Source organism: Temnothorax americanus, unplaced genomic scaffold (assembly GCF_048541705.1).
Source record: "Temnothorax americanus isolate GAGA-0224 unplaced genomic scaffold, ASM4854170v1 Scaffold31, whole genome shotgun sequence".
Lineage (NCBI taxonomy): Eukaryota > Metazoa > Arthropoda > Insecta > Hymenoptera > Formicidae > Temnothorax > Temnothorax americanus.
The window spans coordinates 2421939-2437894 of record NW_027509453.1 but is presented as its reverse complement, the minus strand read 5'-3'; the positions used below and the strand labels follow the sequence as shown (position 1 = coordinate 2437894).

General features: G+C 35.4%; 3 protein-coding genes across 4 annotated transcripts; 2 read left to right on the top strand and 1 right to left on the bottom strand.

The window, feature by feature from the left end:
* The first annotated feature begins 327 nt into the window (after nt 1-327).
* Nucleotides 328-5287, top strand: LOC143900936 (uncharacterized). Its single transcript, XM_077412732.1, has 2 exons — nt 328-1703; nt 2787-5287. Exons 1-2 carry the CDS (start codon nt 595-597, stop codon nt 5224-5226), a joined length of 3549 nt encoding a protein of 1182 aa, XP_077268858.1. The 5' UTR covers nt 328-594; the 3' UTR covers nt 5227-5287.
* Nucleotides 5288-5435: 148 nt separating this feature from the next.
* On the top strand, nt 5436-10386 carry LOC143900873 (ester hydrolase C11orf54 homolog). The gene is made up of 6 exons (XM_077412611.1): nt 5436-7869; nt 7976-8074; nt 8141-8376; nt 8524-8845; nt 8936-9141; nt 9432-10386. The coding sequence occupies exons 1-6, from the start codon at nt 7821-7823 to the stop codon at nt 9570-9572; spliced, it is 1053 nt and encodes a 350-aa protein (XP_077268737.1). The 5' UTR covers nt 5436-7820; the 3' UTR covers nt 9573-10386.
* Nucleotides 10387-10851: 465 nt separating this feature from the next.
* LOC143900937 (speckle-type POZ protein B-like) lies at nt 10852-13347 on the bottom strand. 2 transcript variants are annotated; one of them, XM_077412735.1, is made up of 4 exons: nt 13270-13347; nt 11751-12661; nt 11241-11397; nt 10852-11140 (listed from the first exon to the last, which is right to left on the bottom strand). In XM_077412735.1, exons 1-3 carry the CDS (start codon nt 13342-13344, stop codon nt 11307-11309), a joined length of 1077 nt encoding a protein of 358 aa, XP_077268861.1. In that variant the 5' UTR covers nt 13345-13347; the 3' UTR covers nt 10852-11140; nt 11241-11306. The 2 variants fall into 2 exon arrangements, with proteins under 2 accessions (XP_077268861.1, XP_077268860.1); XM_077412734.1 differs by having other exon boundaries at nt 10852-11127.
* Between the last annotated feature and the right edge of the window lie 2609 nt (nt 13348-15956).

Below are 15956 nucleotides of genomic sequence, written 5' to 3'. Positions count from 1 at the left end.
GACCAATGAGCATCTTATGTAAATCAATATGGCGACTTTATGCTGGATGCTCATTGGTTTAGCGGTCTTATGCTATGCTTACGCTAAGCTATGCATTTTGTGTGCGATGGCCTTAATTGGTCCAGCGGTCTTATGCTATGCTTATGCAGCTCATGCAATTTATGCACAGGCTGCATAAATAGTTTCTTTCTATTTGACGTAGTTGACGTCCACTCATAGGGCGCATTAGAACAGGCGTCCCCCGAAGCGGGATGGCCGCTCTCAGGTTTCTCTTGTTCGCAGCCTCGCGAAATGAAAACAAAACCAACGAACACTTCCTGCACTGTCCTGCACTTTCCGTTCTCGCAGTGTACGACCGTAAATCCGCGCTTAATCTTTGCGCCAGGAATATCGCGCCGCAACGCCTCTCGCAATCTAATTGCATTCTCGCGTACCGCGTCACCGCGGTGTTTGAACATTTGTACACATATGTGTAAATAATTTAAATAGTTAAAGACTCAATCTCTGATGGAGACTCGCAACCTAACCTAGCTCTGTTCTTCCTCTCCAAACCTCTCTCACTCGCGGTTACTTCGCGAACATCGACGGTATAACATGGAAAATAGAGAGTTGAACCTGTTAGAGCAATCCGCTCTGTTAAATTCAAAGGAAGAATTCTGTGTGTGGGAGCAACGATGCAACGAGTATCTCGAGTCGTTGAAAGAAGAACATAGCCAAGCTGAAGAGCCGCGATTGTCATTTGGGATCAAACATTCGCTAATCACTCGTATCGCACGACTCGAAGATTTGATAGATTCGATACGTAAACGTTTCGAACGTGCAGGTGCGCGAAAGGATGATGATGATGATGATAATGCGGTACTCAGATGGCATGAGATCGATACCGCTTTCGGAGGCTGTATATTGACCGGTGCGGTAGTAAACTCCAAGCACATTGAACCGCGCAAATTTCTTGAAGATGCGAGGGACATCGTACTCGATAGTGTGCGGAATGTCATGCAAACGCACGCCAATATCAAATTAAACACGGTATTTAACGGTGAGTTTGTGACAAGTGACAAGCGTGCGAAAAAAAGTGTCGACACGAAAAACTGTGAACTCCTTCGACTGTCCGATTTGCGAGAATGGTACGAGTTGCACGTTGCCGAGCCCATTTTAGCATCTCTGGAAGAATTTCAGGAACGCGACAGCGGGTGGACGTTGTCGCGTATAATTAATTTGATCGTTAATGTGAACAAGTACCAGCCTATGCACGCGGGATGTTGGATAGAATTGCCGCAAGAGGTAAAGCTGAAGAAAGCGGTGATCAACGTGCGTTCTCAGGACAATGCGTGTTTCGCGTGGTCAGTGGTGGCCGCTCTGCATCCATCCGAAAAAAGATCAGAACGGGAATCCTCCTACCCCCATTATTCATCGGTGCTCAATCTTCAAGAAATTGAATTCCCAATGACCTTAAGTCAGATTAAAACGTTCGAACGTTTCAATAATATATCCATCAACGTGTATTGTGTCGAGAAGAAGGAGGAACTTGTAATTTTACCAATACGGCTCGCCGATGATAAAAAAGACAAGCACGTCAATTTGTTGTACCTGCAGGACACGCGAAATAACAACTTGGGACACTTCGCTTGGATAAAAAATCTATCCCGTCTCGTAAGCGCGCAAGTGAGCAAGGAAAAGAAGAAAAAATTCTTTTGCGATCGGTGAGGATACATTTTAACAGTATTGCCAACAATTAGAAGAAAGAAAAACTATAGACAGTATTTAAAAAAAAGCTAAATAATAGTTAAATTTTATAGATTTAGAAAAACACAGTAAAATGTTTCTATTTTTAACTCCTTTATTTTTCACTGATTTTGAGAATCAGATGACATGATTTAAACTTAACTTCTTTTCTCACGTTTATCTCTCACTGCTTGCATTTGTCAGTAATCACATCATTACGTTAGAATAAAAAAGCAAGTGAAAAAGATACTTAGTTAGAAGCACTCTACTGTAATACAAATACAAATACTCAATGGCAATTGGAAACATTAATTTGTTCAATAATGAATAATTAGTTTCAAGTAAATTAATTGTTTTAAAAATTATATTAATTGGTTTAATATAAATAATTTATATTATAATTTATCTGAGACTAATTATTCATTATCAAAAAAATTAGTAATTTTTCTTCACTAATTATTAATTTTCAAGTAAATAGCAATTTATTTTTACTAATTACCAATTTACAAAAAGAAATTAACTTATTTTCGACTTTCACGTAACTAGAAATTTTTGTCTGGCCAATTACCAATTTGTTAAGTAATGCATAATTCACTTCTATCTAAATATGATAAATTTTTACGTAATTAGTAATTTTTTGTATTTAATTACTAATTTACTAATTCAATAAAAGTTTAGGTAAATATGTAGAATAACGGCACCCTCTTCGATAGACGCGATAGAATAATAAATAATCCGCATTTGCACATGGCACGACTGAAAATAAGTATAATATATAATTGAAATGTAAATATTTTCAATTAATAGTACATATTTTATGTAATTAGAATTTGTAATTAGCTAGTAGACTAGCTGAAATATTTGTTAAAAACTAAATCGTTTACATACACACATACTTGTTAATATAGTATAAAAACCTTTTAATAAGAAAGAAGCCAGAAAAAAGCTTTTTTAAAAGAAAGAAATCCAGAAAGAAAACTAAATTGACAACGCGGCATTTCAATAAAATTATGTAATATTTTATATTCTGTATAAAAATTTAAAAATTATATTTTTTGCAGTTGTTTACACTACTTTAGTTCGAGCGCAAGATTGGCAGCTCACCCTGCGAATTGTCGAGAGATGAACGACTGTGCGATCAAGTTGCCGTACAAGTCCTTCAGGTGGCTGAGTTTCAACAATGACAACAGGAAATATCGAGTTCCTTTCGTGGTGTACGCCGATCTGAAATTCACCCTAAAGAAGACGGATGGTGATGCGCAAACGTCTACGTATCAGCATCATCAAATATTTAGCATAGGGTACTACGTGCGCTGCGCTTATGACGACTCTTTATCCGTATATCGGTTTCGTCGCGATAAAGATTGCCTCACGTGGTTCGCCGAGGAACTTAGAAGAATAGCGCGTAACGTAAAGTCTATTCTGTCCGGTAATGTACATGACAGGTTTCCCGCGACAGATTTCACGCACAAAGATTTACAATGCATTCCCATAGTTTTTCATGATTTATCGGGCTATGATGCACATTTTATTATTAATGAAATAACTACAGCATATGAAGGAGGTGTAGAAGTGCTTCCCATAACAAAGGAAAAATACATATCTTTTACGAAGAACTTCCATATCAAAAGCACCGTCGATAATGAGAAAACTTTCATGAAATTACGATTTATCGATTCATGTAAATTTTTCAAGACCAGTCTCGATAAATCGGTATCTTTTCTCAATAAGGACAAGCTCCGAATCTTGCAAAATGAATTTTGTAAATTGCCTAGAGAACATTTTGATTTACTGATCCGAAAAGGCGTGTTTCCGTTTGAGTACATCGACTGTGTCGAAAAGTTGGAGGAATGCTTACCACCGCGCGAATCGTTTTATAGTTCGTCGACTGATGACACTGTATCCGAGAGCGATTACGCGCACGTCGTCAACGTCTGGCAGCGGTTCTCCATTCAAACGCTCGGCCAGTACAGCGATCTATATCTGAAAACTGATGTCTTGCTGTTGACCGATATGTTTGAAAACTTTCGCGACAGTTGCATCTCGAGTTATAAACTCGATCCCGCGTACTACTGCACTCTATCCGATTTTACGTGGGATGCGATGTTAAAGCATACGCGCGTCAATTTTGCACTGCTTATCGATATTGACATGGTCATGTTCATCGAACGCGGTACACGCGGCGGTTTGAATCAATGTTCCAACAGATACGCGCGTGCCAACAATAAGTACATGCAGTCGTACGACTCATCGAAACCATCGTCGTACTTGATGTATTTCGATATAAACAATTTGTACGGTTGGGCAATGTGCCAACCACTGCCTTACACTGATTTTCGATGGTTAAAGAACATTTCCGATTTTGACGTGACAACCGTTGCGCTAGACTCGCCGACGGGTTACATTCTCGAGGTCGACTTGGAGTATCCGCAATATCTGCACGACGCGCACAGTGACTTACCGTTTTGTCCGACGCGCGATAAACCACCCGGTAAGCGGCAGGACAAACTCCTCGCAACTCTATATGATAAGAAGCAGTATATTATACATTATCGCAACCTGCAGCAATGTATTCGTCACGGCCTTCGCGTAACAAAGATCCACCGCGTATTGCAATTCGCGCAATCTCCATGGCTTCGCGATTATATTGAGCACAATACAAAATTTGGAACACTGGCTAAGAACGATTTTGAGAAAAATTTGTACGAATCGATGAACATTGCGTTATTCAGCAAATTTACGAAGAACGTGCGCAATCACGTCGACGTACGACTCGTGACGAAATGGAACGGGAGATATGGCGCGGAGGCAATGATCGCGAAACCAAACTTTCGCAGTCGAAGCGTCTTTTCGGAAAATGCTGTCGCGATCGAAATGCAAAAACTCGAGGTAAAGTTCAACAAACCGATCTACGTAGGTATGTGTATCCTCGACATAGCCAAGACCTGTTTGTACGAATTCCATTACAAGTATATGTTACCTTTATATCGCGAAAAATGTAAAGTTATGTACACTGATACGGATAGTTTAATTTATCACATCGAGTGCGACGATGTGTACGATACTATGAAGCGCGACATTGACAAATACGATACGAGCGATTACGCCGTCGATAATGCGTACGGTATCCCGATCGCCAATGAAAAAGTACCGGGCTTAATGAAGGACAAAAATCACGGTGCGATTATGACTGAATTTGTCGGGATTAGGGCAAAGATGTACGCCTTGCGAGTAGATGGTAAGAAAGACACAAACGAGATCAAAAGCGAGATCAAGAGCAACGTCGTAGCCAAGGAGATAACGTTTGACGATTACACGTTGTGTCTGCGTGATGAAATTGAAACGACGCGACAGCAGTCTAGCGTAAAGTCCGAACTGGACGAAGTGCATTATACCATAACTAATAGGAAAATCGCTCTAAATCCGTGTGACGATAAACGATACAATGTACCTAATTCTACTGAGACGTTGCCATGGGGTCATTACGAGATACCTTTGTAAATACTTTAACTGTATATTTTATAAATATATGACTTTTTGGAAATAAAAACAAACTTATTTGTGCATATTATAAGAAAGTTATTTTATAAAACATTATCCTTGCGTATCTAAGAATTGTGTGAACTATCGAATCTCAGTCACTTTACATAAACCTCATCCCCTTTTTTACGCAACACTTTTTAAACGAGATACAGATCAAGATTAGCAAGCGGGATTAGTTTTCTGTACTTTAACGATTCTAAACACTTTCATGGTCCAATTTGGCGCGCGCGCGTGTGTGTGTGTGTGTGTGTGTGTGTGTGTGTGTGTGTGTGTGTGTGTGTGTGTGTGTGTGTGTGTGTGTGTGTGTGTGTGTGTGTGTGTGTGTGTAACCTTTCTCAAAGATTGTCTTAACTTTATTCGTGCGACGCGAGTCGCCCACTTTCAATCACGTGGGAACAGCGATCTTTACGCGGCTGGTACACTGTTGTTATATAAGAACTTTTCGCGATCTCGGAGATAAAATCATCGCCGATAGGTTGCATGCCGATCAGTTTCAATGCAGCTTATGGAAAATGAGAATATATATAATTGTTACTAAAAATCTGGTGATTTAAGAATTACTTGACCGTCTCTCCGCCGAAATTATAGCACTGCCGGAGCATCACTCTGCTCTTCTACCGTTAGGTTCGAGCTGGCCGTCTCCTCGCACGAAAGACTGAATTAGCTATCGCGAATTGGCTACCGTCGTTTCGTGTCTAGATTTTCACGCTTTTTAGAAATTGGTGGACGCGAACATAATGCCTAATTTTCGTTTGATATGTGGCTTTTAAATTGTGCGAGGGAACAGCTCGAGAAACCCGTCATCCTTACTCTCCCGTTCCCCATTTTGATCCGTCTTGCGCCTCGCGCAAGAAAGAAAAAGCGTGACACTACAAATGCAATAATATAACCGTCGCTTAAATGTATAAGTACAAAGAAAGATCTACATGCGTTTTATTAGATATTATTTATTTCAACAAATATAAGTATGAATAGAAAGAAAAACAATATATATATATATATATTCGAATATATAGACACAGTATTGTTTACAATAAGATAATCATGAAAAAGTCGAAACACTAGTAGAAGTAACACGATATATCATGCATTGCTGTTGCAATGATACCTTTTCTTACTCAACGACGCAAAAAAGGTACATACTCATTTAAACTTCAATTATTTTTTTACTCGTTTCCTTAAAGTGCATAATATATTTTAACTATTTACATAAAAATGTTTTTATTAGATGTTACACAAATATCTATATAAAAAAATATTACTTTTTCAACATTTTTCTAATATTTTTAATTAATTTAAAAATAAATACAGAATTGTTCATAAAATACGAATATCCGTTTTACTTTAGGAGAATCTTTATGTATATATGCATTTGTTAAAAAATATTTAAAATAGATATAAAGAAAATTATAAAATAATGATGAAAACAATTAATGTCTTAACTGGATCTTTTATACAAGTATATTGTTTAAATCTTAAAATTATGGAAGTATTTGGCTCTCTCCTAATGGACAAAATTCTCAGTCAAATACATTAAAATAAAAATAACTATTACTATTTTACCCACCGTACTTTCCCCACTATGATCTCTTACTGTTGTCTATACTGTTGTTTTCTGTTTAAGAGTAACGTTCTTGACAAAGTGCCTTCTATTATTCTCATATTCATACAGACTGCGAAAGGATAGACGTGCCTGTTGATAGTGAATTAGTTAGAAATTAAATATTCAGCAATTATATAATAACACTTTTATAGGTATGTAATCTAGCCTTTTCACACACACATGCAGAGAGAGAGAGAGAGAGAGAGAGAGAGAGAGAGAGAAGGAGAGAAAAGGAGAGAAAACATAATATTTAAATACATAACTTGCGTTTGCTTTATTAATATTACATATCAATATTAATATAATACACACTAACAAAATGGCTTTTACAATATTGCAAAGACTAAATGATACATTATTCGTACTATCATCAAAATATATGTACTGAGCATACTTTATATTTTCCATATTATGGCTACGTAGTAATTCCAATAAGAAATTACATATGTAACAAATCACACAAAGAGTGCCTTAAAATGAATAAAAGAAATATAACTATAAAAGTAATACGTACATATTGCTTTTTGTGCAATTTTTATAAATTAAGTTTTTTCGCCAATATAACAGATTGCTACTTAATCAACGTAGTACGTGTTATTTAACATTAATGGTCCTTACTTTTTATAGAATTTGTTAGGGGAAAACTAATTTCTATATAATTTACATAAAAATTAAGTTATTATATTATCTCTAATAGCTCATTACAATAATCTTTATCATACTTATTATTACATAATGTAACAGCTATCACTTTTTCGTATTTTAATTATTCTAAATAATATCATTAATATGTGATTTAGATTTTAGATAATTTGTTAAAAATACTTTTTAATTTAACAAATTACCAATTTTTATGTGTTTTTCATGAATATTTAGTAGCATTGCGTTTAAATTCAAAGTAAACATTATAGCGACAGGAAACGGCAATTCTTGGATTGCAAATTTTTCTATGGACTCGATAAACTTACCGCCTACTACACTTTCAGAAGTCGCAACAAGTATGTATATAAATTTTCATAATTTAATTCAGATATATATATATATATATATATATAATATTTCATGCCCTTATATATCACATTCCTATATACTATGTAATAATAGTTCTACAGAATGGAATGCGTCCCGCTTTCCGCGAGGTGAATGTCGATATAAGTGCCTGCCCCTGTCTAACCAGAAAACCTTTCAATCTTACCGGAATAGGTAAGAAAAATCTAAGAAAGATACGTAATATTTCACTAAGAAAACGATTTTCTTCTTAAAATACAGGTTTAAGCGGCCGTCCGTCGGTAATACATGTCGGTGATTATATAAACATTATACCGACCCCGCGACCTAATAAATCAACTTGGAATATTGGGAAAAGGTGTGAGATATTATTATCAGCTGGCCACGATTCTTTCATCTTCGGGTCTGGTTACGCAGTAAAACCATACATGCCTTATAACGGACACGTATGTCTTATAAATACCTTTTATGCACAAAAGTATGATAATATAATTTTTTAAATACTATTGTACTGGCAGAATAAAGAGAGACAATAAATTGTGCGATAAACTGTGCATTATATTAATTGATTTATTGTTATCTACCATCGTTGTTTTAATATTCTATGATAGTATGTTATGATTTGTTAATACTTGCTTTAATACAAATCTCATCTTTTTACGTTTATTTGTCAAAAACCCGATCACTGTTGTAGCTCATTATGGACGCGATGTAGAGCACCTGCTTTTATCAACAATAGGAGTCGCATTGTTTTCGCAGACGCAAGTAACGGACAGACAAGGATAGAAATGTTAACTAGACCCGACCAAATGATATGCTCCCTTATGGGCAATTTTTTCATCAGCGAGGGCAAGCAGGGCAATGTTCTCAGAGTGCGCGCCAAGGGTCGCGAGTCCATTGTTGATATTATAACAATAATTCAAAGCATTCTCCACAGACACTTCTATGAAGAGGATCGTACTATTGGTAACAAGCATTTCAATCTATTGTAGTTATAATCGATTAAGAGAATAAATAAAAAAATGTTTGTATTATCTTCTGTGCCTGATCTTGCAGCTTTAGGTGGTGTTCTTCAGATGAGAAATGGACGAGTGGCACAAAACGTTATGCCGGAACAATATCCGCCGCGGGTGTCATCATTTATCGATCTCGCTAGATGGTTTAAATGTCACGACCTACAACTTAAATCAGATCTGATAGCTGTTGGTACAATTATTAACACCGAACCGGATATTTTGTATGAGGAACAACGTTACGATTCTGTAAGTAATTTGCACATATGTAGCAGGACAAGTGGATAACAGAGACTATTTATCTTCAAATTACTCTCTCCTATCACCAGCAAAAACTACCGTTAGTTATAAATTTGAATTTCTTATTTATTAATTAACATAATTGTATCATTCGCTTATGTCAAAATATAAGCATTTGTAAATATTAAATTTAAGTAAATTAAATTAATAAATCTTAACACATTTACTTAAGCGTTAATCAAGACTATGATTACGGTTTAAATTGCTTAAACTTTAAGAAATATTTATATGATTTTCAGCCTCTGCCGAGAAGGCACCATCAGTTCCACAGTTTTTCCACTGACGGAGTAGGCGGCCAGTTTGTTAACGATATCATGAGCACGGTCGAATATAAAGGATATTTCAATTTAGCGAACAAAATTTATATGTGGAATTCATGATCTTTCTATTCTTAAACTAATTTCTTAAACAAATTTCTTATGTGTTGTTACATGTAAACAAAAGTTTATGTAATGCAGGGAATTGTCTTGCTGAAGTACTTAAAGATTTAGTTTAGTGTCATACAAATCTGAAAATAATTGTTCAACCATATAAATAATTTTAATTATATACACTCAAACAAATTGCAAAAATGTCTAAACTTTTTGCAGCATTGTCATGTTTGAGTGTCCTACATAATTATTTTGATGTTTCAACGTAATTATTTTTAGATGTATGTCTAGCCTAAGTTTTACATATTTCAGCAAAACCGGTTTTTCCGTGTAGGTATATATTTCTGAATTTGTGACGAACGGATTGTATCAGATTATAATATTTTATAAGTTTTTTGACGCATTTTTAATATAATTATAATGAAGTTTTAAAGTTCTTAATATTCGATAAATGTTCTAATAATTAAGTGCTAAAAATAAGGATTTAAAGGTATAGCACCCAGTCAGAAAGGTGACGTCGATTTAACGTTAATTTGAAGAGTTTGACAGCTGGTTAAATCGAATTAATCGACGTCTTCGACGTCGAATCACTGTGGATCGACGAACTTTTTGACTGATTATACCTGACTCGACGTTGATAATTATCGACATTGATTCGACGTCGTGAACTATATATTTCTCACTGGAAATCTTAACACTCTGTTCCTTGAAAATGTAAATACATTATAATTTAGTTATTTTAAACAAGAGCGATTTAAATTCTAGTATTTTCCTATATAATTGTATAAGAAATTGTGTAGCACTATCTAAAACTTAAAAAAATATGTCAAATAATTATACATAGTAAACGATAAGGTTAAAAAGAATAAATTTAAACGACAGAGAAAAATTTTAAGCATTATTTTTTTATGTTATAATTACTTAAAGCAAGAACAATCCTAATTTTTTTCGATATACAATAGAATAAGAATTTTTGTAGCGCTATTCATAATTCTGAAATGAAATAATATTACATGGAAACTGATAAAATCAAAAGAATAAAGTTTTAAGGAATAAAGAAACATTTTGAACAATATTTCATCTTACATATTTCAAATCAAGGAGAAAGCAATTATTCACGCGCGTTTTCCCACTCGCGCGTGTCTTGAAGGAAAAATTAATATCTTTCTCTGCTGAATATTGTCAATGTTGCGCACGTTTCTGTTTTCGAAATCGACGAGTTTTCTCTCGAGAGATATTTATACTACATACAGACTATTTGTCTCGAAAATAGCTTGTGTTAAGATTTCAAAAACTATATAGTAACTTCAAGTAAAATAAAGGTGAGGAGAGATCAATTTGTATACGTCTCTCTCACATTAAGTGTGATTCCATTAATGTAATTCTCATCATAATTCCCAGAACGATAACTAAATTGCCCGGATGCGAGTAAGCTTTTATTAATTGCAAAATAATCGAACGTATCCAGGAAACCTGGGAAGTGCGGAAGATTATGGATTAAGTTCGCAGAATTTGGCGATGCGCTCCAACTCGGTGCCGCGCGCGAGTTCAACTTCATCCGTCTCTGCAACAAATTGCTTCTCTGCATTTATTTGGCATTACTATACATCATTATTTCACTGTACACAAAGGTTCAAGAGGAATGCAAAAATGGTGGAAGCGATGTAAAGGTCGTACCTGGGGTGAGCGGTGACTGCTTTCAGCGTTGTTTCACTCATTTCCTGGGAAGTCGATATTCTGGGTCTATAAAGCTTGTAAAGTTTCTAACATCAGGTGTGGGTGGGAGTTTGCCAATGACTTGTAACCCTCGGTATTAAGCACATCCGTCAGATGTCTGCAAAAGCACGGATTAGAGATCGCAAGTTCCATTGGGTTTACCCGCACAGCCAAAAAATATAATTTTGATCGTTGAAAAAGCAAATTTTTATATTTTAGTCGATGAACTGACGCGTGTGCGTTGCAACGTTGCAAGCACGCACTTATTCTCTCTAGTGATGCTAGACGGCAGACCGTGCAGCATGCTAACAGTATATGTAAAGGATGGTGCTGGCAACGTACACAAAGCGAAGTATAATACATGGACATGGTCTTCGCTTTGCGTGCATTGCCAGCGCATTTCCTCCACATATGCTGATAACATGCACGGTCCTCTATCTGGCACCGTTCTCTTTCGCGACATTAACTTACGATTTAATGATGTCTAGCGCCTCTGCCTTCAGATAATCGGCCCTATAGAAATCGGCAAGTATGAGGATCTCTGCTACGTTCTCAACGGTTAACCGTGTGCAAAGTATTTTCTCGCACATTACTTTTAGCTTCGTTAACTCATACTTGTCCGCTGCGACTAACAAGTCCGTGATTTTCCTCAGATTCTCGAGATTCTCCACTTTGCCGGTGTAAATAAATCGCAACATTTCTCTAACGGTTCCATAATCTATGTCTTCAATTGTCACGTAATTGTTTTGTGTTTCCGACATTTCGCTTTTTAACATTCTCGAGAAGTAGTGACTTTGTGCAACGAGAATTGCTTTGTGCGCCTGAATCTTTCTTCCATCGACACAAACCGTTATGTCGGAAAATTCCGGATTTTCGAAAAGCAGTAACCCGACATTATCGGGTTTAAACGGTATCGTTACTGGATTGTAACTGGATCTTACATAATCAATTACGCTGATCTCACAGAATATCGTGAGTTTGTCGTCTGGCAGCAGCCCGTTGACCTTGTCCAGAAGAAAGTTTCTCCTGACGAACTGTTTACAACAGTGGTTTCCGTCGAGAGCATACGATAGTATATCATTACTTTCTATTATTTCCTTTTTTTCTTTTTTGGCATTGAGAATGGAAAATTTGTGTTTGGCATTTACAACTTGTGACGTCCTGCACCAGAGAGTAAGTGACAGCCATTCATACCCGCGCAAGCCTTGCATTTGCAGGCACCATTTTATTTTTTCATTGACCCCTTCTGGGAATATAGAAGAGTCTAGAATGTTTAAGTAGCATAAACTGAAATTTTCGATGGTCCATTCAAATAATATTTTCCTCATTTGGAAATTCGTGCGACATCTTGTAACAATATTCGACGGGCCGAAGAGGACACTCTGCAGGCATTTGAAGTGAAATAAAAAAATTATGTGCAATACGTTTTCTAGAGTTCTCATAATATATGTCTATTACTTATAATTTTAACAAAATTGGTGAAAAGTGAATAACTAAATAAAATTGTGTCTTAATCCTGGGTATACACATTGGGGTCTTGACTCCAGATAAAGTTTGAAACTCTACCATTGATAGAATAAATAAATAAAGGAGATAAGACCGTCTGCCTTGTAAAAAAAAGTTTGAAGTCTCTTCAATAGCTAGCAACTGCCAAAGCAATCAATTGTTTGTTGGTTTTGCAACAATTAATACTTAAAATAAGTCTGGGAGCTCTCAAACTCCAGTGTGTATTTCGTGCAACTTTCTTTTACGACTAATGTAATAATAATTAATAGTATAATGTTAGAGCCAAATAGCGCGCGCAAAGCGGGTGTCTCTGTAATGTCTAGTAATGGTTAAACAAATTATGAAAGATTAGAGGGCAAAATTGATGCGTTATAGAAAATAAATTAGTAGTCAATTCTTATTGAATAAATACCGCGCCACGGCATGGTGAACGAGATTGCTACTTGTCGCGGCAAGGTTTGGGAGAGTAATGTAAATTACTCACGGGAGTGACCTCCGACGGTCCAGCGCCAGCGTCCGGCGTCTTCGGCAGAACCCAATGCTCTTCTCTTTTTGACATTTTTCTACACTGAGAAAAAAAATGTGCTTACTTTTAGTAAATATATTTACTAAAATTAGATTTACTTAATTTAAATTTAAAAAAAAAAAGAATAAAAAACTAAAAAAAGTGTGCAAATTAGAAACTTGCACATTGCTTCCTCATTACAGATCGCTATCATTGCTTTTATTTTATTTCGCTCACAAAGCTCCTCTTATGAAGAAGCTTGTATTTCATTTTATGCATAATTATTAGTATATTTATTAGTTTGTCTTCCTCATAGAGAGAGCTTTATAAGCGAAATAAAATAGAAGCAATGGTAGCGATCTATAACAATGAGGAAGCAATGTGCAAGTTTCTAATTTGCACACTTTTTTTAATTTTAAAAATTTAACCTTTTTATATGAATTTAAAAAAGGTCAGCTTAGTAGCACAAGTGAAGTTTTACAATTGACGCAATGTCAAATCGATGTTGACTTTGGAAGTTCAGGCTACATATGGTCCATATGGACTTCGCATATATGGATCTTTGATCGCGTATATAAAGCTGGATCTAATCAACCAAATCTTAAAGAATTATATATGAAATAGGGATAGAAAAGACTGAAAAATATAATACAATTAGAAATAACCTAATATCTCAAAATTTGCGAAAGTTAGGACTGCCACATTTTTCAAAAAATTCAAAATTTTATAAAAAATAAACCCTTTTACCGTTATTATGAAGTATCTTATGCAAGCCAGGGTACATACATACACGATAATAGCGGATTCCGCTTTTCCGTTCAAACGTGCGGGACTCAACTCGCGGAAACGCGGAATCTATAATAGTTACTATGGTTACTATTCTGTTCCGCGTTTCCGCGCTCCATGTAATAGCACCCTCAGCCTAACGTCAATAAGGGCTCATGCACAATGCTGACAGGTGGCGGCGTCGTCACTTGTGAAATAATCAATTTGTTAATTTTTTAATAAAGATGCAATAAATCATTAAGGTAATGATGGAGCAACACGTAGCAATTAAGGAGCAATCGTTTTATGTTGGATATACTTGCAGAAGACTGTGAGAAATGTATTTTTCCAAGAAAATAAACAGTTCTTTGCTAAAATATCATACAAAATTAATTATACGAATGGAGCGATTGAAAATCCCAATAGAGCGAAGCAAGAAATAGTTATTCTACTGAAAATCAATAGGAAATGTTGCCTAAACTCTTTGAGATATAGTTATGAACAATGGAGCTATTATATTACGTTTGAATATTTCCGCCAATGGCTGCCGAGCCATATAGTTGACCACCAGGCGGCCGATAAGTGGCGGCGGCGTCACTTGTGAAATGATTAATTTGTTAATTTTTCAATAAAAATGCAATAAATCATAAAAATTATGATGGAGCAATAAGGAGCAATTAAGGAGCAATCGTTCTATGCCGGATTTAATTGCATAGAGTTATTAAAAATATGTTTTTGAGTAAAAATTATAAATTTTACGTTTTTTTTAATATCTTAAAAAATAATACTTTTAAAAAAGGAGCAATTGTTGATTCTGAGGGAGCAATTAGGGAGCAATCGTTTGAGTTATAGTTTATTAAAAAATATAAACTTGCAGCGCCAACTTATATTTCCGGTGTTGCGGCCGCGGCGCACAGTGGAGCCGTTTGCGCAAATCGCGGAAAAAATTATGTTACTTGTAAAATATGCAATGAATAATCATAGAACTTTTCAATAAATAATGATTCACTAACCATATTAAAAACGATAGAAACTGATGTGCAGCTGATAAGACATTTACAATAAGATCCCAAGTATTTTGTAACGTGAATTTCTGATAGATTATGTAAATAAACGATTCACTAACTATATTAAAAACGATAAGAAATGTTTTATCGTTTTCTATCGTTGGCGGTTTTCAGGAAAATCTCTTGACACACAACGCATTTTGCTGAGCATCGGTAAGTAAAGCATAACGCTTTATTTACCGATTGAAATAACTTCAATAGAATAAATAAATATTTTACTCCGCATTTGCAAATATCTAAATTGATGTACCTTCCGTTGTTTCAATTTTTAAAGCTATAATTTATGCAAAGAAATGTGTTATATATAGTATTGTGTTATACAATTAACAATTATTAGTATAATTTGTACATATATATAAGTATATTTGTAAAATTTCAATAAATCTCCTATAATTGCAAACGTTTGGTATACTTCGTGGTTTACTATGCAATGAACATTAGACACACCTACCAATGATTCGTCGACATAATAAGTACTGTTGTGAGCTTGCCTTCTCCCGTAAGCACAATAATTAAATCGATAAATAATAGTGCTCCAGGATGAAAAGTTTAAAACACAATATATTATTTGTTTTACTCAAGGTATTAAATTAGCGTAATATTAAATAATTAAATAGATAATTAAATAATTCTCAATTCTTATCTAGTAGTCATATTTAACAAAAATAAATTGCGCAAGAAATTGATTAGCTAAATCATCGTGGTCATCACCGAAACAGTTATTATCGGACATATTCGCGTGGCTATACGTACCTATAGTTCAAGCTGCACCTTTCGTGCACATCGAGATCGAGACGGCATCAGTGGACGGATTCTAGCTAAAGCGAGAGTACG

What these genes read in the sequence shown, in the direction of transcription:
- LOC143900936 (XM_077412732.1), top strand. Translation starts at nt 595, where the DNA reads ATGGAAAATAGAGAGTTGAACCTGTTAGAGCAATCCGCTCTGTTAAAT. An exon ending in AAAAAATTCTTTTGCGATCG is followed by an intron (nt 1,704 to 2,786) that starts GTGAGGATACAT and finishes TATTTTTTGCAG; the next exon opens with TTGTTTACACTACTTTAGTT.
- LOC143900873 (XM_077412611.1), top strand. Translation starts at nt 7,821, where the DNA reads ATGGACTCGATAAACTTACCGCCTACTACACTTTCAGAAGTCGCAACA. An exon ending in TTTCAATCTTACCGGAATAG is followed by an intron (nt 8,075 to 8,140) that starts GTAAGAAAAATC and finishes CTTAAAATACAG; the next exon opens with GTTTAAGCGGCCGTCCGTCG. An exon ending in AGGAACAACGTTACGATTCT is followed by an intron (nt 9,142 to 9,431) that starts GTAAGTAATTTG and finishes TATGATTTTCAG; the next exon opens with CCTCTGCCGAGAAGGCACCA.
- LOC143900937 (XM_077412735.1), bottom strand. Translation starts at nt 13,344, where the DNA reads ATGTCAAAAAGAGAAGAGCATTGGGTTCTGCCGAAGACGCCGGACGCT. An exon ending in GACCGTCGGAGGTCACTCCC is followed by an intron (nt 12,662 to 13,269) that starts GTGAGTAATTTA and finishes AAATGCCTGCAG; the next exon opens with AGTGTCCTCTTCGGCCCGTC. An exon ending in GCGCTAGACATCATTAAATC is followed by an intron (nt 11,398 to 11,750) that starts GTAAGTTAATGT and finishes GTGCTTTTGCAG; the next exon opens with ACATCTGACGGATGTGCTTA.